We start from the raw sequence: 27,011 nt of genomic DNA on the forward strand, positions 1-27,011 counted from the left end.
AAAGGGCAGTGAGGACAAAGGTACAAGTAAACCCTGGTCTCAACCACATCCTAAACTTCAGCAGAATTTTGCCCAACGATCTGCAGAAGACTTTCAAATATAATCAACTGGACATGTTTGCAAACATCTACATAAACCATTGCCCTGAACAGGCCAAAGTCTACATGTTTTACTGCTGGGATCGGCACATGCCAGCAGGCTTTTGAGCCTTACACACTTGCAGGTGTAATGCCCGAATAGGGAGACAGACAGACCAACAGACTCAGAAACTGCCTATCCCTTCCTCCATTCATTCGTTCCATAATTCAGCTACAGGCCAGAAAAGTTCACCTTGCCCCAAATTAGAATTCCTATCTGCTGCTGTTTCCTTATGTTTTCAGAACTGGGAAATGGGTTTATTCTTTCATATTCATTCCCTCATTTTATTCCCTCCTCCTTGCCATGTCTGCCAGAATGTGATGAGGCTGGAAATTCAACGAGAGGTAGTGGTGGTCTGTGACTCCACTGCCAGGGGTGCTGTGAAACCCTTCCAGGTTTTCAAAGTAGCTGTCCAAGGTGCTGGACCCAGTCTCCTAAATAGTTTCAGCACCTCAGATAACTCTGGCAAAGTGCAAACTAAAACCCAGAATGGATTCACATCACCCCTGGAGGTGGAGTCACTAGCTGCCATGAACTGCAGGAAAAGGCTGAGAGGCTCCGGATCCTTTTGCCTCAGATAAGGAGACAGGAAACTGCAGGCGGACTAGGATTGTCATGATTCTGAAATAAGTGTCCTCTCTGTTCTAATACATATGTTTCCTACTGGTTACTTCACATTGTGTAGAAAGAAACAAAGTCCAGGGGCACCTGGCATGTGTAGGTCAACTTGTGTGTCAAGTTGACCTGCCTTATGTGTTTACCCTGATTGTCAGGTTGCTCTCCAAAGTTTCCACACACACACATATACTATAATATTCACCTACTGTCCCAAGCTTGCCATGTCATTAGGAAAAGAGATCATTTTGCTTATTCACACTGTTGCAAACGTCAAGTTTTTGAAGTGTTGTGTATATTTGTGGTTCCATACTGCCTGTTCACCTCTCTGCTCCTTTTTTTGTTCTTCTGTGCCCTCAGATTGCCTTTGATTTATGGCAACCCTATGAATGAGTGATCTCTAAAATATCCTGCCCTCAACAACCCTGCTCACCTTTTTGTAAACCCAAGCTTGTGGCTTCCTTTAGGGAGCCAGTCTGTCTCATATTTGGTCTTCCTCTTTTCCTACTGCCTTCCACCTTTCCCAGCATTATTGTCTTCTCCAGAGATCCACTCCCCTTCTCATGATGTGCCCAAAGGTGGCCAGCCTCAGCTGCAACATGTTTTGTCTCCAGAGATATTTCAGGCTTGATTTGCTTAGCTCTCCTCCAGCACCGCATTTCAAACAAATTCTTTTTTCCTGCCAGCTCTTACAGGCAAAAAGTGGAGACCCTCAGATTTTTAATAATAATAATAATAATAATAATAATAATAATAATAATAATAATAATAATAATAATAATAATAATAATAATAATAATAATTTATTGTCATTGTAAGTATATACACATACAACGAAATTCACAGACACCCAGAGACCAGACACATGCACACACATAACATTCCCCAAACACTCCCCACCCACTAAAAGTCCCACCACTAAAAATACAAACATCTACATTATACTCTTGCCTCCATCACAAGATTAATTCACTGCTGTCTGGCCCTTCTGATGAAAAAAAATGCTTCCAATGGATGTTAGAGCTGTATCTCAAACCAGGAAAATACAGTCAATAGAAAGCCATACTTTAACATGCAGAAGATGGTTGGATCCAGAGCCAGATCTAATGACCTTCTGCATGTGAAGTACGGCTTTCTAGAGACTAACTGCTTTTTCCTGGCCCAAGATACAGTTCTGACTTTCATTGGAAGCCTTCCAACTCTCCCAAGAGGGAAGAAAGACTTTTTAAGATGCATAGTCATCCGGGTCCATCATCATGTCAGAAAGGCTGGGTGGAGAGGGAAACTAGGTTTCTCTCTGGACAAGAGGGAAGGCCAGGGCACTTCAGAACTGCACCGACCAGGTTGTTCAGTGGCGACGAGCAGGCCTGAGCCAGGAATTTGGCCTCTCTCAGGCACCTGTTGTGAGCAGCAGGCGGAGCCTCACCTTGGCAGCATCAGGTAACACCCACCGATCAGCTTTCCTCTGGCTTCATTCTTGGCTTGCAGCGGAATGCGATTTGGCCAGGGCCGAAGTGCAGGATAAGTATTTGGTGGAGAGCAGCCTCCTGAGCTTCGGCGGCTGTGGATTTCCCGAGCCTAGGATGGGAGCAAAGCACTTACTCTCGAGGTTATTCCGCAGAGGATCGTCCCCGCTCCGTTTAAGCCAGAAATACCAGCCACTTGGCAGCAAGGACAATGAGGTAAGGGAGATTGCTTTTGGAAAAGTCAACATGCAGTTAGAGCATGTCTTTCTTGAGCGCGTCCCAGGGCTACGCTGTCGTCCTGCTCTGCCACTCCGCTAGCTGTCAGACTTCGTTCGGTCGTTTCCAGAGGCGAAATGGGAGACAGGCAAATGCCTGGGGAATGGCTGGCCACAGGGGGCACCGCTTACGAGCATCCAGCTTGTAATATAATCTTTGAACTGCAGAGCTGGAAGGGACCTTATGGATCATTGAGTCCAGACCCTGTCAGGGCAGCTTGGTGGGGAATCGAACTCGCAACCTCTGGCTCCGCAGCCGGAGACCTAAACCACTGAGCCATCGAGCAGCTCTATAATAATCTTAGAACTGCAGAAGGGATGGGGTGAGATGGAAATACAAGACTGTCAAACTTCGTGGCAAGGCAAATTTCCCTCTTTTCTCCCCCTTCACTGTCACCTTGTTTGATGCAGCACGTCTGCTCTAACTTGTACAATCAATTTATTCTGTCAGTTGTTAAGATTTTCAAAGGAGTAGCCGTTTTAGCTTGCTTCAGAATAACAAATGAGGAAAAGGAGAGAGAGAGAGAGAAAGTCTTGTTGCACCTTTGAGATCACAAAGGTTTGTCTCAAACTGAGACAAACTGATTTATATTAACACAAGCTTTCATGGATCACGATCTCTTCCTTTAGATGAATGGCGTAAGCGCGGAGCATAGGTATTATATACTATATTGTATGAAGGCTCATGATGAAAGACATTGATTGGTCTTAAAGGCACCGCAAGACTCTTTTTTGCTTCTTCTGTTGTCTTCATAAGAGTTGAAAGTGTTCAAAGTGCACCAGGGGCGTTACATTGTTCTAAGCAGTACAACGACCCTGTAAAGTAGATCAGTATGAGCTGCACCCAGCAGCATGAAACTGGTGAATCCTTCACTTCCAGGAGCATTGCACTGTAAACTTGCTGATTGTATAATGCTTGGATATGAATAAAGAAAGATTATAACACAGATGGAACAGGCCTAAAATGGGAGGGAGAGAGAAAGAAAGAAAGAAAGAAAGAAAGAAAGAGAGAACAAGAGAGAGGGAGGAAGGGAGAGAGAGAGAAAGAAAGAGAGGAAGGAAGGATAGAAGGAAGTGTTGAGTGTAAATTAAAGTATGGGTCTGCATTATATTTACATATGCTAATTTATAGGTACCAAAAAAATAGCAAACAGAATCCAATTTGGAGTTTACAGTTGTGTAAGTGAAATGACACAAACTGCAAGAATAAGTTGCTGCTCATTAATGAGGTGCTTGCCGTGTTCCTGACCACGCACCTGATCACCCAGGTTGGGTACCCATCCCGGAACACAACCAACCCTGTGTTAATTGTCGGCAATTTGTCTCTGTGACTTACACCTCTGCGCTTACTCAAGCATAAACCAACAGTTGAATTCTGGAGGTTGCCATTTAAATAGAAGCACAGCTCAACTCAGCAGAATACGGAGGACAGTGACACAATTTGCCTATCTGCTCCATCAGCTGTCCAGCGGTCTATATTTAATGGCCAAGTTCCAGAAGATACTTCCTTAGTAGGGTTTGTTATTATCCCACTGGATTTGGACTGGGCAGCTCCTCAAACAGAGGATCTCATCAAAGAATGGGCAGGCCCATAATTGCATTTCATATAAAGGACTGACCCTTGCAAGGAAAAACACGTGGTTCCTGGAAGAACATTGTAGATAGATTTTAGTGTTGTGGGTTTGAGGCTGGCTTGTCCCCTGGGGTGGCCAAGATCGAACCCCTAATGCAAGTCACTGGGTGTTCTTGGGCCCATCATTCTCTCCAGTCGTAGCCTTCCTTCTATCTATCCTTCTGAAGATAAATGGAGACAAAAGGGCAATCCGTGGTTTTCATCGATTAAAAGCAAGGCAGAGACGTAACTAGCAATGATACATGCTCCTCCTGTCCATTCATACCAGTTGTTGTACTTACTTAGTGGGATGGGGAAAGGCCATTCTGTATATGGTCAGAAGTACTCTGCAAAGCTTTAGACCAGGGATCTCCAAACTATGGCCCGTGGGCCACATCTGGCCCGCCTTGCCTTTTTATCTGGCCCAGCGAACGTAGCAGACTCAGGTGGGTTCAAGTCCGTTCGCTTCAGCCAGTGTAAGCGGGCAAGCAGGCATGTAGGCAGGCATGTTCCTTTAGCCCTTGAAAATGTGGAACATATATGATGTGGCCCTCACACTGAAAAGTTTGGAGACCCCTGCTTTAGACATTACAGTGAAAGCAAGTGAAGTTTGGCAATTCCTGTACTGCATTTGTATGGAATCTAGGGCAGATGGTCTCCCAAGCAAGTCCCTGATTGCAGCTTGTGTACGTGTGCTATGTGCAGTTAAATTGCATCTTGCCATTAGTGACCCCAATACAGCCTTCAAGGTAAGGGAGATATTTAAGGAGTGTTTTTACCAGTTCTGCAACAACACACATACATAGTCCGATGAATTTCCATGACCAATCCAGGTCTCCTGCATCCTAGTCTGGCACTCTATCCACTCCACCACACTGGGTACCACGCCATCAAGCAGAAGGAGACAACCTCATCCAGTGCCAGATGTTTGGGAGGCAGTAAGTCTTTGCTCTTGACCTCTTTTTGCTTTTCGACTATTGCAGAAGAGAAAGTCCTCTCAGGTTGTGGAGGATGCTGCTCTACGAAAAATAACTTAGTGCCACTGAGTCAATTTTGACTTACAGCAACCCTTTCCAGGGTTTTTTTTTTAAAAAACTCAGAAATGGTTTCCCATTCCCTTCTTCTAGGGACACTGTTGGGACTGAGCAGCTTGCCCAAGGCCACATAGGCTGGCTCTTCTGGGATGTACAGTGAGGAATTGAACTCCCAACCTCTTAACTAAACCGCTGAGCTATTGACAAGGCTGTTGGCCTTTTTAGCCTTCGTATATAGAGTGAAAGGCACACCCAGCAACAACATGTCATGGGTCAGCCTTGTAGGATTAGCCCAATGCGTCTGTTTCCTTGATTTCAGTGCTCAGACACATCCTGGTGCTAGTCCCTATTGTTCTCTGAAATTATGCACCTAGGATTCATATTTGTTACACCACAAATCAGTATGTATATGTCATCTAACCGGGAAGGGGAGCTGACTTTTTCTTTCTTTTTGTTTGTTTGTTTTGGATTGCAACATCCTTTTCCCTTCTTATATGGTAAGCTTAGAAAATCTACCCCACCCTTCTTCTCTTCAGATAAACAGGAGAAAATGGAAAGCAAGGGAAAGGGTGGGCTAGGATTGCTGCATTTCCTGGAAGGGTGGCCAATTCTTGAAAACGGAGTGAGGATGGAGCCTCAAAGAGCAGAGCACAGCTTTGGGGAGGAAAACGAGGCTTCTCCCATTATTTTTATGGCAGTAGTCCTCTAGACACCCTCTCGCCCCCAAAATGAATGAATGAATCAATGAATGAATCAATCATTGAATCATTCAATCTGGAAAAGCCCATGAAGACAGAGAAAGAAAGAGTTACTGTGTCTTTGCCCAAAGGGAAACACAAATCCTGCTTGTCCACCAGTTATGGAGAATTTTACAAGACATTTCCCATAGATGTTGGGGACTAGAAACTTGTTTTGTTTAAGCGTGCTGTTACTTATTTACAAGCATGTATTACTGTCACGCATTGCACCGTCATGTATTACCATTTACAATTATTTTAAGGTCACCTTTAAAGGGTCAAAACACTCTGAAATATAAACTCTGAAAGTCCCTTGAAGGCAGTTTTCTGTGCAGTTTCACCAAAACTGAGTGTGTACCTTGGGCTCTTTGGAAAGCAGAACAAACACAGCTGCGTTCCCGATTTCATTACCAAACCTATCTCCTTTCACAAGCCTTTTCTTCTACGCCCATGTAGAAGAAAACCAGCCCTGCTTACTTAAAACTCATAATTTTTGTTTCCGCCAGGCAAGTCCGGAGCGAAATGCTGTACCTTTTTATTATGTTTAGCTTACATTGCGTTGCAGGAGGACAAAGACCGGAGTGGACACCCAGCACTATATTTGAATGCAAACATGCCAGTCACACCTCTTGGGTTTCCTGCTGTTCCTCTGTCACTCGGGCTTGTTCTACCATCAATAAATATATTTTATTGCAGCCACGTTGGGAAAGATTTAAAGCAGAATGTGGGAACATTGTGTTTAAGGACTATGACTTCCAGAATGCTTTAGTCAGCATTGGGATCAGGTCTCCAGACTCCCACTTCATGCAATGATCTGGTCTGCTTCTTAGAAAACTAGAAACGGAAGTGAGGCCGGCCCTATCCTTAGGCAGAGTGCACTGCTTATCCCAGGGGGTCAGATGCTGGGGGTGGCTGTAAGGTACCAAAGGGGAAAGCTGTCAGCCATGTGGCTTGTCCTACACTAGGTAAGCTAGCCAGCTGTGTACTGCTGGATAGCTCAGTGGTTTAGGTCTACAGCTGTGGAACCAGGAGTTGGGACTTCGATTCCCCACTTGGCCTCCTTGACACGGGCTGGACTTGATGATCAATAGGGCCCGTTGGCTGCTATGAAGAGGATGATCTCTCATTCCAAGCACTGAAAGAGGATTCAGCTGTCACTCCAGGAAACTTCTGTGCACCCCATGGGATTGAGTGCCCTCTCACCTTCTGCCTCAGTTAAAAGGAACTCCCTCTGTATGATTGATTGATTGAGTCATTGATTCATTCATTGATTGATTCATTCAGTTTCTATACCACCCATCTGACTACAAGGCCACTCTAGGAGGTTCAGAACATCATAAAGATAACGATTCACACTTTAAATAAATTTGGAAGATAATAGCAGTACAAAAATCAAAGTGAACATATCAGTCGACTTAAACTGAAAGAAGGGAGTAAGGAAAAAAACAGCATAAAAACAGTTAATGAGAGAAGGTGGCGGAATGGATAATTTCTGTCTGCTGCTCTAATGATGGCATATCCGGGAAAGCCTTCTGAACAACTAACTTTTCAAAGATCTCTTGGAAATTGGCTGGGAACTACCCCAGTCTTGCCCAAGACCCTGAGGAACTTTTATCCCCTGTCAGATGTGGCAATAATGGGTGAAAGGAGCCAAAGTTCACAAGCTTGGGTCCCCAGATATTTTTGGACTAAAACTCCCAGAAGCCTTCACCACTAGCTGTGCTGGCCAGGATACCTGGGAGTTGTAGTCCAAGAACATCTGGAGACCCGCAGCCCACTGCTTTGCACTTTCTGGAGTTCACATGCTAAAATCCCTCACTCTCAGGGTTTCTGGGGGATTGGGGGGTGGTCATGTATTAAAGTAACTTTTCCCAGTTATGCAGTAGAAAGGCTCTGATTCTGGTGATGGGTCCTTCACAGATTCAACTGACTTGAGACTGCCTGCCCCAGTCCTGCCGTCTGAATGTCTAACCTCTGGTTATGACCAAAAAAACGCCCATCTGGATCATTGCACAATTTGTTTGCATTCCTGTAGGTGGATGAAGAGTCGGAGCTGAAGTTGGCAGAACGGGAGAAAGAAGTTGAGGCCTTTCCTCCCAAAGAAGCATGTAAATGTCATGCCGATGAGCTGGCAAAACAGATGCAGGTAAGGACTGTAAAACCTTCTCAGAAAAGTCAGCAGGGCAGAAAGATTTCAGAACAAGCAATGTGGGAAAGCTGCCTTCTTGTTTCTTAACTTCACACAGACTTTTGGGAAAGCTGCATGTTTGTACTGCAAATCCCAAAATCCTGTTGCAGAGCCTTGAAGAATTTTTTTTGTTAAATTCCTTTAGCTGCACAGCAAAAATGCAGGTATTCAAAGAGCAGAATAGCTTCAAGTTCCATAGAGCAGACCACCCTTTTTTTTCCTCATTAACTGGCACTTGCAGTCTGAATGATTTACTCTGAGATAGTAAGAAGAATAAAAGATTTCATGACATACAACTGAACAGGTCAAACAGCAAACTGGCAAACTTGACTGCTTTTAGCAACAGATTTCAAAAGACTTGCTGGCTGCTTCCAACAGATTAAAAGAGAGGGCAAGAGACACAGAGTAGAGAGGCGGGTCTCTCTTTGAATTCAGAGGCAGCGCAGGAACAATTGGTTATTTCTAGATAGATTGACAGTCACTCCAGCCCACAGATAACCCTCTAAGCCAAAGCTACTAAAGGCATCATGTGAGGTTGCAAAAACTCCAACAAGTCCTACACCAGCTAGCTTGGGGATCCTGGGAGTTGTAATCCCAAAAAGCAACCTTTACTCATCCAGGTTTCAATCAGTGCCTGTTCATTCCGTTCCCCAGGTTGATTTACAAAAGGGACTTTCTGAATTCTCAGTACTACAGCGCCGAATCAAACATGGCTGGAATGAATTTGTTGTTGATAATAAAGAGCCAATATGGAAGAAATATTTTGATCAGGTAAGAGATTCGCATATGGACCAAGCATTTTCCAGGGTTCTTTTTTCATTGGCAGTGAACTTTCCCCTTCCTTTGGGTTTTTCCAGGTTGAACAGTTATTTGTTTGAATTTAAAACCAATAGATCTTGGATGTATATGTGCACCTACTAATAATGTAGATTTCTTATTTTAAAAGCACACTGTGAATTATGGGTGCCACGCACCAGGAAATTTACTTGTTCCACTTATAAATGTGAGATGCTAATCTGATCTGCCCAGATTACTGTTTTACCTGTTCTTTAAGAGCTTCCATGTTAACTTGTTGTCTGCAGAAAGTGCTGTTAACTGGGCTTTGTGAGTTACACTATTATTTCCATGTGACCAAATGGCCCTTCAAAATCAGATCTAGTACTGCAAACCATGGTTACATGATAGGTGTCCACGTTTTGAGCAGAGCAAAATTAATTTTTTTTCCAAAAATAGTAAAAAAAAAAAAGCAATAAGTTACAGAATGACACAAGTTGCTCTGTGAACCTTGCAAGGAGCAACTTTCGTTTTTCGTCAAAAACTGCAACAAGTGTATTTTTTCCTACGCTGTAGTAAACAGCAACTTGCTTTTAAAAATTAACTTTCCCAGCTGTGCTTCTGGATGTGAGCTACAGCAGGTCAACACCCACTTAGAACAGCATGTATCAAAGTAGCATTATTCTTCTTCTTCCTTTTTTTTTAGTTTAAGAACCCGCTGATCCTCTTGCTGTTGGCCTCTGCTTTGGTGAGCGTGATTACTAAAGAGTATGAGGATGCCGTCAGTATTGCAGTGGTAAGTTGCTTCTTTCTAACACAAGCATGGCTTTGGGCTCAGAGTCATCACACCAAAGACCATTTCCAATGCTCATGTGAAAAGGGCTTCCATGTCCAATATATCATGGTTCCTTGTCTGCTTGAACTCAGACAAAATGGAATTAGGGTGAACTGTGGTTTGTCAAAGCTAACCAGCTTTGTAAACTATGGTTTGAAGTTGTCTCCTTTCTAAACAAACCATAGTTTAGATTAACTGCATATTGTTGGGTTCAGATGACACAATAAGCTATGGTTAACAGAAAGCAGAAGAAAAAGTGAGCTCCTCCTATCAGCTTGATTGAAGGATTAGATGTGAGAGAGGATTCTTGTCTGAGGATTGTTTATGCTCTTTCTTGCCCTGACAAAACATTTATGGCAGGGATGGGGGGACTTGTGGGGTACCAAATACTATAGAACTCTAGGAGCTCTAGAATGGTCAGGAAAGATGGGGTTGCAACCCCATCCTGGGTTTATTGTAGTATCTGAATGCAGCCACTGTCATGTAATGCAACTGCACATGGACATGTTCTAGCATGTGCAGCTATAAAAAGAAATCTTAACTAGAGATGGGCATGAACCAAACTACGAACTAAAAAAAAAACCCAATTTTTGTTTTGGATCGTGCATTCCATTTTGCTGAAACAACATGAAGGGCTGAACTTTTTTTTCCCATCCAGCACTTCATGTTGCTTTGGCAAAATGGATGTCCCACCCCTTTCCCACTGCCCCCATCACCTCCTCACCTTCAGAGACAGCTGATAGATGTGCTGGGCAGAGATGGCAGCCGTGTCCCCTGGAAGGGAAGCCGTACTGCTGTCCCTGAAGATGGCAGTGATGGAGTAGCAAGAAGGGGAGGTGGCAGGACCAGCTGGGGAGACGATGGGGAAGAAGGAAGAGGGTGGGGCCTTAGGTTCCCCTCCCTCCCCCTAGACACAGACCAGAAAAAAAAACTCATTTGTGGCTCTTTATTCCGGGGTTCATGGATAGTTATTCTGGGGTTTAGGGGGGCAAACAAGAAAGCACAAACGACCCATACTTGGCATTTTTCCAGTACATGCCTGTCTGTTTTGTTGTTGTTTAGTCGTTAAGTCATGTCCGACTCTGCGTAATCCTATGGACCAGAGCACGCCAGGCCCTCATGATACAGAATGGATTTATAAATAATAATAACTGCTTAGTGCTTAACAAGATCAACACTGGATTCATTTGTTTTAGTTATCAATTATTCACTTTTCTAAGTCAGTGGTTCCCAGCCTTGGGTCCCCAGGTGTTCTTGGACTAAATCTCCCAGAAGCCTTCACCACTAGCTGTGCTGGCCAGGATTTCTGGGAGTTGCAGTCCAAGAACATCTGGAGACCCAAGGTTGGGAACCTCTGTTCGCAAGTCCTCACAACACAGTATACCAAGGGGTGGGGTGGGATGAAAGGTTATGGAGAACATGGAAGCCTAAGAGGGTCATAAGCAAATAGATGTGATTCTGAGTATACAGCAGTAGTGTAAGGATATGTTTTTAAGGCCACTTTCAACACAAGTCCTAGCAAATGTTAAATGGAAGAGGGGTCTGTGTTTCTGGGGCCAACCCAAAAAAGCCTTTGTGCTTTGACACTCTAATTGATTTTCCCAAGGGAGCATAAAGAGAATACATTAAACAGGGAGACAGAAGGAGGAAGGAAAACACAACTACTGCATTTTGATGGTAACCAGTCAACAATCCAATGCAAGTCAAAAGAAAATATCCATATTTTCTCAGCTGGCATTTTGTGATGGATTGTGTTTACCCATGACCTCCATCTTCTTTCCTCCTTTAGGCTGTCCTCATCGTGGTCACTGTGGCCTTCATTCAGGTAAATATTTTCCTTACATAATGGGCTCCGACATCTCGGCTTATTATAATTACTCATCCAGGCAAAGATGAGCTGATAAGATTTCCCCACTCCCTCCCCTTTATTTCAGGAGCACCGTTCTGAAAAATCCCTGGAAGAACTTAACAAGTTAGTCCCACCAGAGTGTAACTGGTAAGATGTGAAAGCGTCTATCCATTTTCTCTTTGGAGTATCTATTTCACTTTCTCCTGACTTCTGCTGTAGGTTTCTGATGAGCATCTGGTTGACCGCAATGAGAAATAAGGTGTTGAGTTGGGTCAACTTTGGCTAAACTTGGAGTTACTGCTTTAGATTACAACAGCATAAACCACTTGTAGTTGATTGATTCGGAGAGCTAAAGTTCAAAAACAGACAGCAGGACTGATGCGGCTTAACTTCTGAAATCAGAGGAGATTGGTGTGTTTGGGGTGGGTAAGCGGGAGTGTCCAAAACAAAATCCAAAGCAAAATATATGTTTCATGCAGAGCTCTTTTCTAACCCTACATGGAGATACTTGGTTTCCCATGGGGATCACTCATCTTAAATACTAAACGGCTTCAATCCTCCTTATCTTCCAACATCACATGAGATCGAGTGTGTTTGAAATGATAGATAGAAACAATAAAACTGGTGGAGTGGCAGTCCTAGCTACTGTCACTACTAGGTCTTTAAGCTAGAGCTTGAAAGGGATTGGGGCCCAGCAACTGCTGGAGGGCCAAATTTGGCCAGCTCTTCTATAAATAATCACTGTTTCCTCAGGGTAAATTGTCATCTTTACATATAATTAAAAAAATGTCCTGTATTTGTCCCCTGGTCACATCTGTACATTATTTGATTGACCTGAACACTGTGTGTTTAAGAGTAATCAATTCTTGGGTCAACGCATCCATTTCCCTCTAGCCAAACAGGATCAATACGTTGCTCGAACCTTAGCAGTGCAAATAACTCTGTCTGTTTTGTGAGGGCGGCCTATTTGTCTTCCAAGGTCAGAGAACATTTTGACGGTTTTACTTCTCAGTAGTCCTTCTGCATTCAGACAGACCTCGTCCACAGGGAAGGAAATCTATCCGACACGACTGTTTTCATCACAGTAGCCAAACCTAAGTTCTAAAGATTTTCCAACCACTCGGCAAAACTCGAGCTTATCAAATAACTTTGACCAAGCATTGAATGTTGGTCATCTGAGGACAGGAGTACAGTTTTAGAAATAGTGGTTCCTCACTAGACGATGACAATCCGTTCCACTGAAATTGCTGTTTAGCGAAATCATTGTCTAGCAAAAAGCATTTCCCCATTGGAATGCATTGAAACCTGTTTAATTCGTTCCAATGGGGAAGAATCATCGTTGTCTAGCAAAAATCGGCCATAGGAAAGCCACTTTGCGAACCGCCGATCAGCTGTTTAAATCACTGTCTTGCGAAGCTTAGGTCCCGAAAACACCTGTTTTGCGAGTGCGGAGGGAGCTGTCAAAATCATCGTCTAGTGAAAATCGGTTTGCGAAGCAGGAACCAAACATTGTCCAGCAAAATTCCCCCATAGGAATCACTGTTTTGTGACAGTGTTTTGGGGGTTGTGGTCTGAAAAAAAAAAGATAACATTTCCCAGTGTTGAAAAATGTGGGATAGAAGGAGGAGCCGAGATGTTCGTACACTAGGATGAAATAGCTTTGCTTCAGACTTTTCTGATTATCCTGCTTTGGTCACTCACCAGTGCTCAGTATGTCTGTTTGCCTTTCTGAAAAAAATCCAGCCTGAGGGAGGGAAGACTCCAACATCTTCTCGCTCGAGAACTCGTGCCAGGAGACATTGTGTGCCTTTCCATGGGAGACAGAGTTCCTGCAGATATAAGACTCACAGAGGTAAGGGGCGAATGGTAAACTGGGCTCTCTATATTCCATACGCTTATGCTGTACCAGAAGTGATGCAGCTTACTCCGAAACGTAATGTAGAATCTCGTGTTTCTAGGCCTTATATTCCAAAATCCTGATAGAGTACAATTTGAGTGTGTCCTAACAAAATCTGTCTTTCTCTTTAATATGCCTATCTGGATACCTAGATCATTTTTGGGAGGCTCTGTTCTGAGTTCCCTTGACTTTGGAGATGTGGGGGGGAAAGGGGGAGGGGGAATAGCCTTCTTAGTGATGGCTCCCCCAACTTCGGTGGACTCTCCAGGCTAGCTTTTCTTGCTCCCACTTTGATGTCACTTCATTTCCAGGAAAATTCCCTGGGTCTTTTAATTGTGAATGCTCACATTCCTGACTTTATCTTGCTCCTTTAGGAATTACAAAAAAAAGCTACCTTGCATGTTTACTAATTTTATTACAATATGCAAAAACCAACACATGAAAACATAGCAAACAGAATGTTGTTATTGTCATTGACCTAAGGAATGTTTACTATTGAGAGCTGGGATAGTAATGCTGAGACTAAATGAACAGGGCAAAGACTATTGAGTCAATGGGTTTACTTAAGAGGTGTCCAAAGGATTGCAGCTGAAATCTCTCTTTATGAGCCTATGGAACCCTCCAGTCCTTAGGGCTAAGGAGACATTTTTCCAGGTATGTCAAACCTGAATAATGTACTCAGGTTTGATGGAGGCTCATGACAAGGGCAGATGGGCACCCCCTTGACCAGGGAAGGCACCCGCCCTGTTTAAGACTATGAGTTTCCCCCACATGAGTTACAGAATCAGAGTTATTTTCAAAACCACTGGAAAAACCAGGTGGGGTGGCCAACTTTCAGCTGTTAGGGGCAGCACTCGTCCCATGCCATTTTGGGGTAGGGACCTGAGCCCCCCCCCATCCACACACCTCCACTGGCAAACATAAAGTGCTCACCTGCATTTCCAGAATTAGGAATATCAGTCCATTTTGAAGAGTCCTGGGGACTATCTGAGGCCTTGGGAAACCATTTTTCCCCTCAAAATTGGACATCAGTTGCAGCTAAAGGAGTTAAGTGGGAGAATGTGCCATCATCTCTACTTTTGTTAGGTTACAGATCTCTTAGTGGACGAGTCCAGTTTTACAGGAGAAGTGGAACCCTGTAGTAAGACTGACGGCATCTTATCAGCGCCGGGAGCCATGATGACACTCAGCAATATTGCTTTTATGGGAACTCTTGTGCGATACGGCAAGGGAAAGGTGAGCATCAAGGACTGTCCTTCTGGCGTTAATCCACAGAGCGTTTTTGTGAACCCTGGAGATGCGGCAGTAGGTATGGCAAAATTCTGTGTTAATCATGGTCTAATTCTATCCAGTGGGCCGTGGGCAGGAGGCTCTCCCACTAAGAGACTTCTTGAAGCTTAAGGAAGCTGGCTCATGACTTCAGGAGGACCACATTTTATCTCAGGTTTCCTACCTCTACTATAAAGTCTAAGCTAGTTGTTCCGAATGAGCAGCTCTTCTCAAGCTTAAAGACTTTGACTATCTACTTTCTTGTTTCATGATTACTGTCTTGGATCGAGTTTTAGCTTGCCTTTGCTTACTTGAGGGCATGACTCCGACCTATTTTGGACCCAGCCCATGCTTTTCGGATTGACCATCTCCCCCGAGCCTAGAAATCTGTAAGATCTGTTAGAAAACTTCACACAGCTCCAGTAGCCTTCCTGCCTTCTTCTATAAGGGATGGGATCTCCTGAAGATCCTTAAATAAAGATGCATGAACAAAATGAACACTTACACTTGAGATAAGTGAGACCTTGGTCAAATGGTGCTGGATCTTAATTTTAAGCCATGGCCTTCTCAGTAAACCATCACTTCTCAAGCATTCTGCCACAAGGCACAGGTGCAAGCCCATGTGAAAAAGGAAGAGGAGAATATGATATCCTTGCAAAAGACAGAGAATATTCATGCTTTCAAAAAAGAAAAGAAAAGCGAATAGGGTTTTTTATGAGCAATCACCAGTGGATGCACTTCTAAGTTTTGGTGCCCTCTAAAATTTGGTGTTCTTGGCCAAAGCCCTAGTTATTCCATTCCACTTAAATCCATGATCTGGTTTCATCTATTGAGAATGGGCATTGGCACCTGGACAGGAAAGAGTATAATTTTGCCTCTTCTTAGTGAATCTTACAGAAAGAATGTCTTTCTGAACTCTGATCTGTTCTTGTAATTCTTGATTACTCCTTGGGTCTAATTCATTTCTGGAACCTGTCCCTATAGCTTGCCTTATTGTTTGGATTCATGTTTCTATCCTGACTGCTCACTTAGATCCATTGTTTTTTCCTCAACTGGGGGAAAAGCTTCTGCAAGAGAGTCAGTGGACTTTCTCTTTAAATTCCGGGGAAGAAAGTCTGCAAATCTGGAGGACACAAAATGTTAGACAGGAGGATGGCACAAGGATGATCAGGGGACTGAACACCAAGTCCTAGGAGGAAAGACTGAATGAACTGAGCATATTTAGCCTTGAGAAAAGAAGACTGGGGTGGAGATAGGAGGTAAAGTTAAAGATAAAGGTTCCCCTTGACAATTTGTCCAGTCTTGTCTGACTCTAGGCAGCAGTGCTCATCCCCGTTTCCAACCCATAGAGCTAGCGTTTGTCTGCAGGCAATCCTCTGTGGTCACGTGGCCAGCGTGACTAGACATGGAATGCCATTTACCTTCCAACAGAAGTGGTACCTATTTATCTACTTGCATTTTTCATGCTTTTGAACCGCTAGGCTGGCAGGAGCTGGGACAAAGCGACGGGAGCTCACTCCGTCACGTGGATTCGATCTTACAACTGCAGGTCTTCTGACCTTGCAGCACAGAGGCTTCTGCGGTTTAACCTGCAGCGCCACCACGTCCCTCTAGAAGAAGTAAAAGAAGACTGGGGCAGAGATAGGAGAGCACTTTTCATATAGTTGAAAGGCTGTCATATACAGGAGGGACAGGATCTGTTCTTGATCATCCTGGGGTGCAGGACATGGAATAATGGGCTCAAGCCACAGGAAGCCAGATTTATGCTGAATATCAGGAAAAAAAACCTCTTAACTGTTAGAGCAGTACGACAAAGGAACCAATGGCCTTGGGAGGTGGTGAGTGCTCCAGTTCTGGAGGCATTCAAAATAAAATTGAGCAACCTTCTGTCAGATCTGATTTGACTTGGATTCTTGCATTGAGCAGGGGGTTGGACTGGATAATCTTATAGGCCCCTTCCAACTCAATTATTCTTTGATTCTATGAAAGATGGCAATTGTGTGTACATGTGTTCTTCTATCTATTTTTTCTTGTACAGGGCATTGCCATTGGAACAGGAGAAAACTCACAGTTCGGGGAAGTGTTCAAAATGATGCAGGAGGAAGAGGTGAGAAAGGATGCAGAGAAAACAGAGAGAGATGTCTACTTTCCTTACCTCCCATGCCAAAATTTTGGAAGTTCGTTTCAGAACATCCCCTTAATTTGTTCCATTATTTTATTTTATTTACATGCCAACTTCCTCCCAGAATTAGGATCCAAGGTGACTTACAGCATAGTTTAAAAATGAAAGCAAATTAGTTCTGTGTCTTGATTTGCCGCTACCTTCATGACCAGCAGCTCCATATTCAGCTGTGTTCTGAAACAAATGACAAAATAAAGAAAAGACTATGAAAGGGTACACATATTGATATGGAAGCTTACCTTTCTGTGGTGGCAGCACAGCCATCTTGAGAAGCTGACTTTGATGGCCACCATTTTGTTCTCCCAGAAAGTCTTAATTATTTTGTTATTTCCAACCATTCTGAGAGAGGAATATGTCAGCTCCCCATCACTCTCACACATCCCTAGTATTGTTTTAAATCTACCATGGAATCTGAAGGATAATGGTCAGTGGGTATGTCAACATGTGGCTCCACATCTGCTTCATGTGTTCATTGGACACAGGCTGTGCATGAACCACTAGCCAAAGATCCATTAAAAAAAATAGGATTTTATCAATGATACCAAGCTTTCTCTCTCTCCTTCCCTTTCCTTGTCATGTTCTTTTCCTTTTTATCCCCTGGACTAATACATCAAGACACCCAAAACACCCTTGCAGAAAAGCATGGATAAATTGGGGAAACAGCTTACTCTCATTTCTTTCGGCATTATTGGTGAGTTTAACATTTCCTAATACGTTACCTCTTTGAGCTTAGGTTCCCGTCAGCCAGTGGCAAATGCATTTTCTAGAAAGACCATGGTCGTAAATTTACACTTTGAAGGCTCAGTTTCAGTCTTCCAGTGGTCCTGAAGGTACAGAATGGAGTCTGAGGATGCCATTCCCAGTCCCCTGCTCTACAATATTCCTATCCACCTATCAAGTTTAAACTCAAAGCTGAGATCATGGAAGACAGTAGACGTGCGTCTACTCTTTCACCAGATCATGGCTTGTTGTGGTGTAATTAAGATGGCCTCTGTGTTTTTTTTCAAGGTTTGCTCATGCTGATCGGTTGGCTGCAAGGAAAACACCTCCTTGGGATGTTCACCATCGGAGTGAGGTGAGCAGGACAAAAGCTGCTATATCAGAAAGCAAAATATTCTGCTCCAGATACAGTTTTGAATCTCTTTAGCATTTCTCAGTGTATGGCTAGACTGTAGAATTTGCTATTATGTGATGCAAAGCTACTTAGGGAGAGTTAAGTGGGGATTAGATCGCTTCAGGAGAATAAATCTACCAGTGGATATTAGTTATGGTGGCTATGTGTTACCTCCAGGATCGGAAGAAATTTGCCTTTGAATACCAGTTGCTACAGAATGAAAGGTGCTATTGAACTCTTCTGCTTATGGATTTTCCAAAAGCAGTTGACTATTGTATGCAAAGAATACTGAAATTGATGGACTTTGGGGTTGATCTCACTGGGATCCTCTCATGCTTCTGGTTTTTTTTTTTTTATTTGCAAAAGTCAATACGTGCATGAAAGTGGGAGAAAGATCTTTATCTGAAATTCTTGAGAATCGTCTCATCAGCTGCACATGAGACTTCAGCCCCACCCAATAGCTTCCCAGTCTTTAAACAACCTCTGATCTCTGGCCACTGATGGTCAAGAGCAGCAGAAAGCAGCTTGTGAGGAAATAGGGACAACCCCCACCCCCAATTGGGTTTGTCCACGGCAAGGATCAGAGAGGTTCCTCATTGTTGGCATGGACAATACTCAAGTAGATGAACCAACCATCTGATCCAGTATAAGGAAGTCTAAGCTTCCTTTTTACGTCTGTTGTAAATATTATGTTACTGGGGTATATATAACTTAATCTCTGTGTATGCATATGTTCAGCTGGTTTTGCTACATACCTTGTTTAAATAGCTTTTTGTGTGCATGGACTCCAGTTCTCAGAGCACTTTCTTTGATGCAGACACTCCTTGGTACATTGAATGCTTGGCATAACTGGCCAGAAAGTCTGGACAAAGCCTGATTTGAAGGATTAGTAGATTAAGCAGGGGGCCAGTGCTCAGGAGACATGAGTCTAAGTTGGTTGCCCATAGAAACTCATTGAAGTGTGGCTCTATTGAAATGACTCCTTAAATATCTCCCTTGAAACCTCTGTTAGGGTCACTACGTTGGAGCAGGTTCTATGAGGAAAGGCTGAAAGAACTGAGCCTGCTTAGCCTTGAGAAAAGATGACAGAGGGGTGATATGAGAACACTTTTCAAATACTTGAAAGGCGGTCATAGAGAGGAGGGGCAGGATCTGTTCCCAATCATCCCGGAGTGCAGGGCACGCAACAATGGGCTCAAGTTAGAGGAAGCCAGATTTCGGTTGAATATCAGGAAAAACTTCCTGTTAGAGCAGTACAACAATGGAACCAATGACCTCGGGAGGTGGTGAGTGCTCCAAGACTGGAGGCATTCAAGAGGAACTTAAGACAATAAGTTCCTGCATTTTTTTTACACTTCCAACACAAATTTGGTGTTTCAGCTGTATGTTTTGTAGTATGCTTAAAAAAAGAGGAACTTAACCACCTGACAGATATCTTTTGATTGTATTCCTGCGTTGAGCAGGGGGTTGGACTTGATGGCCTTATAGGTCCCTCCCAACTTCACTATTCTATGATGACTTATTGGCATGTGATAACAGCAGCAGCCTCAGGACTTGCCAGAGTTTAGTGATGTTATTTAGTCTATCGTTGTTGTTTTGCATCATCCATGAAGGAGATCTGGTTATCCTGAGGAACTGGATTTCATCCACAAAAGCTTGCTACTCACTTAATGTTCTAGAGCAGTGGTTCTCAATTTGGGGCCCACAAATTTTCTTGGACTAAAATTCCCATAAGCCATCACCACTGGCTGTGCAGGGCAGGATTTCTGGGGGTTGTAATCCAAGAACATCTGGGGACCCAGGGTTGGGAATCACTGTTCTAGCATTCCAATAAAAGGTATCAGTCACTCTTGTGTTTGTGATTTAGATGCAATTTTATAAGCCAGTTATAAGCTTTTTCTGTGTATGAATGAGAATAGAATTCCTACACATGTATGTGTCTGTGTGTACAAAAACACAAACACAATTTTTTTGCATGCAAAAGACCACAGATTCAAGACCTCCAGTTCCCTTTGAATGACAGCCCGTCAAACAGGATATCAAGATCCAGTTGCAGAAGACTCCACCGGACAGTTTTAAAAGCAGCCGATGCGTGCTGATATGACCCCATGACGCAGGGTGTCCACACCCTTTCCCTCTGTTACACCAGCTATGAAACTTTTGTTGATCACTGTTCAAATATTAGCTCTGGGGGCCATCCTATCTCCTCCAGTTTAAAAAAAAATGATGTGGTGTGCATTTTTATAGTTTATGCAGAAGATATAAAATACACCATCTGCTTAGCTGGAACCTCAAAAAGGAATCCAACAGCATCAGATGATCATGCTGCTTGAATGCTGATAGGGACAGAATGAAAGATCAGAGCAGGCAAATTGTAAAAGATGAGTTGCAGAAGTATTACGGGGGAAGTGGATGCCTGCATGTACTTCATTGCAGGAATTCGTAACAATAGTGAGGAAGAGCCCAGATTTCAGATCTTCATCCCAGGCTGGCCCGCTTTCTGTTTTCCTTCTGTCCCTTGCATTCAGGTGAGCTTTTGACAGCTGTGTGGGTGCTAAGAAAGGAACTTTTAAGGGAGTTGGGTCATGCTGCACTTTATACTGTTGTGATATTATAAGGTAAAGGTTCCCCTTGACATTTAGTCCAGTCGTGTCCAACTCTAGGGTGTGGTGCACATCCCTGTCTCCAAGCCGTAGAGCTAGTGTTTGTCCGTAGACAGTTTCCATGGTCACGTGGCCAGCGTGACTAGACACAGAACGTCGTTACCTTCCCACCCTGGTAGTACCTATTTATCTACTCACCTTTTTACATGCTTTCCAACTGCTAGGTTGGCAGGAGCTGGGACAAGCGATGGGAGGTCACTCCGTCACGTGGATTTGATCTTGCGACGGCTGGTCTTCTGACCTTGCAGCACAGAGGCATCTCTGGTTTAACCCACAGTGCCACCACATCCCTGCTGTGATATTATACATATTTGTAATTCAGCTGTATTTTAATATTGTATGGCAGGGGTGATTCACATATATTTATGGATAAAATAAATAGAGCTATTGACTTGGGATGAACTCTGAGTTGCCCACCAAATCAGCCAGAATCAGACAGATTGGCATGAGGGCCAGCTCAAAGACGAGCGGTCAAACTCAGTGCCATGGTGGTGTGAAGCAAATTTTCAAGCAGATTTGGGTCTAGAGCACAAACCAAATCAAATGTGGTACAAATTTCATGATCTTGTTCCCTTTTTTTTTAAAGCAAATGCTGAAGGTGCGTAGCTTTTGCAGATTTATTTCCCTCTTTGCAGTATTATCTTACAGCCAAATGTCATGCACGTTGGCACCAAAACAAAAAAGTTAAAGCCATTTCGGCTTCCCAGCACAAGTCAATAAGAAGCTTACAAATCAACTTGAATCCAGGGCACAGATCAAATTAGATGAGGTACGAATCACTCTGGAATGAATCAGCATACCTTCCAAGCTCCAAACTGACCTATATAACATATGGAGACAGTTAATAGAAGAAGTTGATATTTTACTCTCAGTATTATAATGTGTTTGCAAACTGATTTCTTCTAACTCTGCTTATGTTTTGAGAATATACGTATAACCAAAGTTCTCAACACTATAAACTAACCAACCAAACAAAAAACTCCTCTCTGTATAGCTTAGCTGTAGCTGCCATTCCAGAAGGCCTCCCCATTGTTGTTACGGTGACTCTAGTCCTCGGTGTCTTGAGAATGGCCAAGAAGCGAGTCATCGTGAAGAAGCTGCCGATAGTAGAAACTCTGGGTAAGCAAAAAAGCAGGGATAGGTAATGGACTCTTTGTTTTGGGGTTGATAGCATGGCCATCGTTTGCAATCATCCGTCTCACAGGATCCCACATCTGTCACTGGAGGCTACAATTCTGCACACATCGGTCAAGAAATGGCTGCTTGCCTCAGGACTCATGCAAATAAAGATAGCTTGATGAACATGCCATAGAGATTCTACTTCTACCTGGAATTATTTTTAGGTTTCATCTTAGCTTATTAGTTTTTATTACAAATATATCCTGGCTAGCTGGGGATAATGGAGGTTGTAGTCTGACACATCTGGAGAAAACCGGGCAAGAGAAGGCTTGTGTGCATATGCTTTGGCTAACTGAAAGGCGGAAAGAGGTGGAAACTTTTGCCTTTGTAGACTGTAACTCTTAGGATTCCTTAGCTACCATGGACCATGTTGGTTGAGTTACTCTGGTTGTTGGAAGCAAGAACAAGAAGGGTGGTGGTGTTCAATGTTGTTTGTGGGCTTTCTAGGGCATCTGGTTGACCAAAATAGAGGTATTAGGCTAGACATACACTTGCTAGCAACCTTAGGTCCTTATCTTTTTACTTATCCTCAACTCAACCACATCCTTTCCTCTTCTCAGGTTGTTGCAATGTTATCTGTTCTGACAAAACCGGGACACTGACTGCCAACGAGATGACCGTCACCCACCTTGTAACTTCAGATGGTTTCAAGGCGGAGGTACAGACAAGAGTTTAGACTCGGTACAAAGCTATTGATGGTGGCACAAAATCCACTGGGTTTGGTCAACCTGCTCCTACACCCTAAAAAGCCTGTTCTGGTTTCTTATTTTTCTTTTCTTTTTATATTCTTTATTCCATATATGGGCCATGAGTTTAAAAAGTCTACAGCACTGGTTCTTAACCTTGGGTTACTCAGGAGTTTTGGACTGCAACTCCCAGAAGCCTTCACCACCAACTGCGCTGGCTGAGGTTTCTGGGAGTTGCAGTTCAAAAGCATCCGAGTAACAAAGGTTAAGAACCACTGGTCTACAGGGTTGGGTTGTTTTTTTCTTTACTTCCATTAGATTACAATTTCACTTTCCTAATTAATTTGCTAAGCCCTGCTTTGTCTAGAAAGTGAGAAGAAAAGTCATCTCATCAAAGCTCTAACTAGTTTAACCAGGTGCCTATGGAACATAATCATCAGAACCTTAGCAACATACTGTTCGGGAATTCCGTTCATCCCCTTTAAAACCATTGAACCTGGTGGCCACCATAATCACATCTTGATATGAACCAGATTGAAGTCTTTGATTATAGCATTCATTATGTGAATAAATCAGTCTTTTTCACCTGTCCTCAAACTCTCCTCATTCAGTTGAATGGGATAACCCCAGATTCACGCACTCGGGAAGTGGGAGAAAATTTATCCCTCTCCACTTTCTTCATCCCATTCTTAGTTTTATAGACCACAGCTGGACCTACAGGGTGTTGTTTTATGGCTATTTCTCCTGGAATTTTATTCTTCTAGGTGAGTGGGGTTGGATACAACGGAGAAGGAAATGTGTATCTCTTACCATCTAGAGACATCCTTAGAGGATTTGCCAACATCTCTGTGGGAAAACTAGTGGAGGTAAGTCTCCTGGTTTCGTTATTATTGAACGAGTTATGAAAATCTATTGTAAGAAATTCAATAAATGAAGGTCAATGAGTTATAAATGTATTATTTTGTCACCGAAGAATAAAGACAACAAGAGTGAAAGATTGAATTTTTCTAAGACTGTTCTCAAACTTGGTATCCTTTTTGCAAACAAAGGAACGGAGTAAACAATCTTATACAGATTCAGACCCTCGGTCCATCTCACCCAGTAGTGTCAACACTGACTGGCAGTTACTGTCCATGGTTTCAGGCAGAATTCCTTCCCAGCCCTATCTGAAGATATAGTTGTTGCACTGAATTATAGCTTCATCCCAGTAAAGCATCTGATATTCCCCGGACAGTGTCTGCGAAGCAACCAACATGAACCTGACACAACTCCGGGAGGCAGTAGAAGACAGGAGGGCCTGGCGTGCTCTGGTCCATGGGGTCACGAAGAGTCGGACACGACTAAACGACTAAACACATCCCATCCAAGTATTGACCAGATCCAACCCTGCTCAGCTTCCAAATTCAGTGGAGATTGTAGTAATCTCAAAACATATTCTGTAGGTTTTCAGCATTATGAAGGAATCTAGCTGGGGATGTTTGACACTCATTGGCTAGTACCTGTGACATTAGCAGCTGGGCAAAAATTCAGTTTCTAAATATGTTGGACCCAAAGACTTAGGAAGGGAGGGCAGGGATACAGGCCAATTCACACTGTAACTTCTACATTATATCTATAATGCCAAGTATCACAACCACACAATGATACTTGTAATGCTGAGTATCACAACTACAGAGATTTTTATTCAGTCTCTGGTATCTGTAGAAATGTTAAGAGCTTGTCACTAAAATATGTATTTTGATTAAGAGCTTTCAACTGAAATACACATATTTGACCCAGTTTCTTCTCATGTGGCTCCATCTACCACCAGACCATGGTCTCCCAATCTTTCTATGAAACTGACTTTGGCTGTTGGGGTAAAAGAGGTTTTTTTCCCCCCTCTTTGGCTTAACAGTACTGAAGTCATTCATATCTCTCACTTCCGCTTCAGATCAAATGTATCAATGAAACTCTTTCAGGCCGGCTGTGTTGCCAACAACGCGGTCATCCGGAAGACGACGGTGATGGGACAGCCGACAGAAGGTGCCCTGGTAGCCCTGGCAATGAAGGTGAGGGTAGTTATTCCATGTGCCAAGGTTCTGCATTAATTGAGTTCTGTTTGATGTGTGTGGAGGGGGAAAACAACACAATAGCTCCAGTTACATGGTTGCCAAGAATGAGAGAGAATTTGGATTTCAACTGGTCTGGTAATTAAACTAAGAATTAGACAGGCATCATGGTTACTTCTGTATTATAAGCTCAAGAGATCAAGTTGACCTGGAGATGTTGGCAGTGTTCCCAAGAACAACAAATTCAGACTTGCCCACAGGCATAGTGTAGTGTTTGTTGGAGTTCTAAGGTTATTATTGTTGTTGCTGGTGGCTTTTCCCTCAGATTGTGTCATCTCATAAAAGTCTTTTAAAAAAAAAAAATCTCCTTTCAGAGGTCCTGAATTTAGCAAAGGATATTTATAGTTGCTGGGAGAAGAATTTCTTTGTTAAGCAGATGAATGTGTAATAGCTTGGGACTGTGCAGCTTGCTCCAGGCCACAGAAGTTGGCTTTCTCCCAAGGAAGCACAGCGGGGAATCGAACTCCCAACCTGAATGACTGAGCGATCCAGGCCGTTAAGCCTTAGAGGGAACTTTCAGGAGTTTTAACAGCCTAGGTTCCCTCTCCAAGCGATCTCATGGAAGCTATCAGTTTGCTGTCTTCCAAGAATAACAGCTGTGTACCTTCACTTAAGTTCTACAAGTTCACTTGCAATAAGCGATCAAAGATCTTTTAAGACTACAATGGTTTCATTTCCTAATAGAGATTAAACCCAATGAGTTTGTTCCTTGAGAAATTTGTCTTTAAATATGTTTAAATAACCTGAAATGCTATCCAGAAAGCTAAATTTCAGAAGCAAGATGAGAACCTCCAATACAAGAAGTGTTGAAATTCAGCATTTGACGTTCTGTGCCAGAGAGAGTTTTTGTGGCATTCTGTCCTGGCTCTATTACTGATATCATGCAAATAATTCATAAAGACTAATGACTTATCTTCCCCACCCCTTTATTTGTTTTAGATGGGACTGAGTGATATAAAAGACCTTTATGTCAGAAAGAAGGAGATTCCATTTAGCTCCGAGCAGAAATGGATGGCAGTCAAATGTACCCTGAAGAATCAGGTAAAAAAAAGGAGATCTGCTGGCAGGGTTGCTCCATGCTATCAAGTCAATTCTACAATTAGAGGCACCCTTATAAGTGTTATAGAGTTTTGAATTTCTGGCAGAATTCCTTTTGTTACACAAGAGAAGTACAGAGACTCACAGAAGAAAATAGCTTCAAGTTCCCCAGATAGTCCACACATTTCTCATTAACTGGCACTGACAGTGTCACTCCGAGACATTTGTAGAAGAAAACATTTCATTACTTACAGTTGGGATCAGATCAACAGCAAACAAACAAACTCTGCCTCCAACAGACTAAAGAGAGAGGAAAGACTCTCAGCAGAGAGGCAGGGCTCTCTTTGAATTCTCAAGTAGGAAGGAAGGACCGGTTAGTGCTGGAGAGATTGCCGGTCACCCCAGCAAGATTATTCCCAGCCAAAAACAAACAAAAAACCACTACAGGCAGCATGCAAGGTTATAAAACTCCAACCATAAGCATCACAGTCCAAGATAACCCAGGGTATTGAGTCCAAAGATACTCACTGCACAGCTGGCTGTGACCAAGCAGAGGCAGGAACACCGGGCTATGAGCCAGGTCACAGGACTATGGATGCAGAACAAGGCACCAAGATGCAGAAGACGTGCAGAAGCAAGCAGGGACCAAGGCAGGAACAGGGGCAGGAACATTGGAGTCCAGACACAGAGATGTCAGAGACAAGAGCAGAGGCCAAGACAGGAACACTGGGATTCAGGGGCTCAGGAGCAGCAAGGCACAAGACAACCAAAGAACTTTGTTGTAGAGGAAAGTTCTAGAAGGGAGAACCACTCCTTAAATAGGCCTTCCGTCCAGGTTTCCAGGTGAGCCTCATGAGTGGCCCAGCAGCTGCTACACAGGTCAGGGCCTGAGCCTGCAAACACCAGGCCATTCCTCGGTCAGGCTGGCCCCAATCCTGTGAGTGTCAGGCCAGTGTGGGCCAGATCCTGACAATAAAGTTATGAAATGCTCATTCTTCCAACAAAAAGATACTCAGCGGTTCCTAGCCCTGCCTCTTCTGGCAGCTGCCGACTCAGAAGCAGCACCCAGAGGAGGCGGGGCAGGAAAGCCAAGTTATTGTGTCTCAGTGGGTGGCTGCCAGGGGAGGCAGGGCTGGGAACCACTGGACACCCATTCATCCAAAGAATGAAGCAGCATGAACCACCGAACCGGCAGTTTTTGCCCATCTCTGGGAATAAGATCTGACTAAAATTAATTATTATTGCATATTTCTCCCTTCCCTTCTTCTTTCTTCTCCCACAAACTTAATGGAGTTGCTTTGTCCATAACATTGAGAATAATGGGTCCTTCATCATTGGCTGAAAGGACATAT

The 27,011-nt window shown here is 43.4% G+C and overlaps 1 protein-coding gene and 2 long non-coding RNA genes across 3 annotated transcripts in view; 1 reads left to right on the plus strand and 2 right to left on the minus strand.

The window, feature by feature from the left end:
• The first annotated feature begins 2,236 nt into the window (after positions 1–2,236).
• ATP2C2 (ATPase secretory pathway Ca2+ transporting 2) overlaps positions 2,237–27,011 on the plus strand; it is a 43,575-nt gene continuing 18,800 nt past the window's right edge. Inside the window, exons 1-16 of the mRNA XM_072980774.2 lie at positions 2,237–2,435; positions 7,913–8,023; positions 8,720–8,836; positions 9,546–9,635; positions 11,464–11,499; positions 11,609–11,670; positions 13,267–13,375; positions 14,507–14,656; positions 16,728–16,796; positions 17,487–17,562; positions 17,880–17,946; positions 21,643–21,767; positions 22,388–22,485; positions 23,278–23,379; positions 24,472–24,561; positions 25,561–25,662. Of these exons, the coding sequence (XP_072836875.2) occupies positions 2,337–2,435; positions 7,913–8,023; positions 8,720–8,836; positions 9,546–9,635; positions 11,464–11,499; positions 11,609–11,670; positions 13,267–13,375; positions 14,507–14,656; positions 16,728–16,796; positions 17,487–17,562; positions 17,880–17,946; positions 21,643–21,767; positions 22,388–22,485; positions 23,278–23,379; positions 24,472–24,561; positions 25,561–25,662 (1,503 nt within the window). The 5' untranslated portion in view covers positions 2,237–2,336. The remainder of the gene's footprint in view (positions 2,436–7,912; positions 8,024–8,719; positions 8,837–9,545; positions 9,636–11,463; positions 11,500–11,608; positions 11,671–13,266; positions 13,376–14,506; positions 14,657–16,727; positions 16,797–17,486; positions 17,563–17,879; positions 17,947–21,642; positions 21,768–22,387; positions 22,486–23,277; positions 23,380–24,471; positions 24,562–25,560; positions 25,663–27,011) is intronic.
• On the minus strand, positions 16,905–17,762 carry LOC140702205 (uncharacterized). The gene is made up of 2 exons (XR_012081291.2): positions 17,591–17,762; positions 16,905–17,045 (listed from the first exon to the last, which is right to left on the minus strand). It is a non-coding gene; the product is annotated as an uncharacterized LOC140702205 (long non-coding RNA).
• Positions 21,252–26,275, minus strand: LOC144584414 (uncharacterized). The gene is made up of 2 exons (XR_013538641.1): positions 26,188–26,275; positions 21,252–21,468 (listed from the first exon to the last, which is right to left on the minus strand). It is a non-coding gene; the product is annotated as an uncharacterized LOC144584414 (long non-coding RNA).

Source organism: Pogona vitticeps, chromosome 10, assembly GCF_051106095.1.
Source record: "Pogona vitticeps strain Pit_001003342236 chromosome 10, PviZW2.1, whole genome shotgun sequence".
In the NCBI taxonomy this organism is placed as follows: domain Eukaryota; kingdom Metazoa; phylum Chordata; class Lepidosauria; order Squamata; family Agamidae; genus Pogona; species Pogona vitticeps.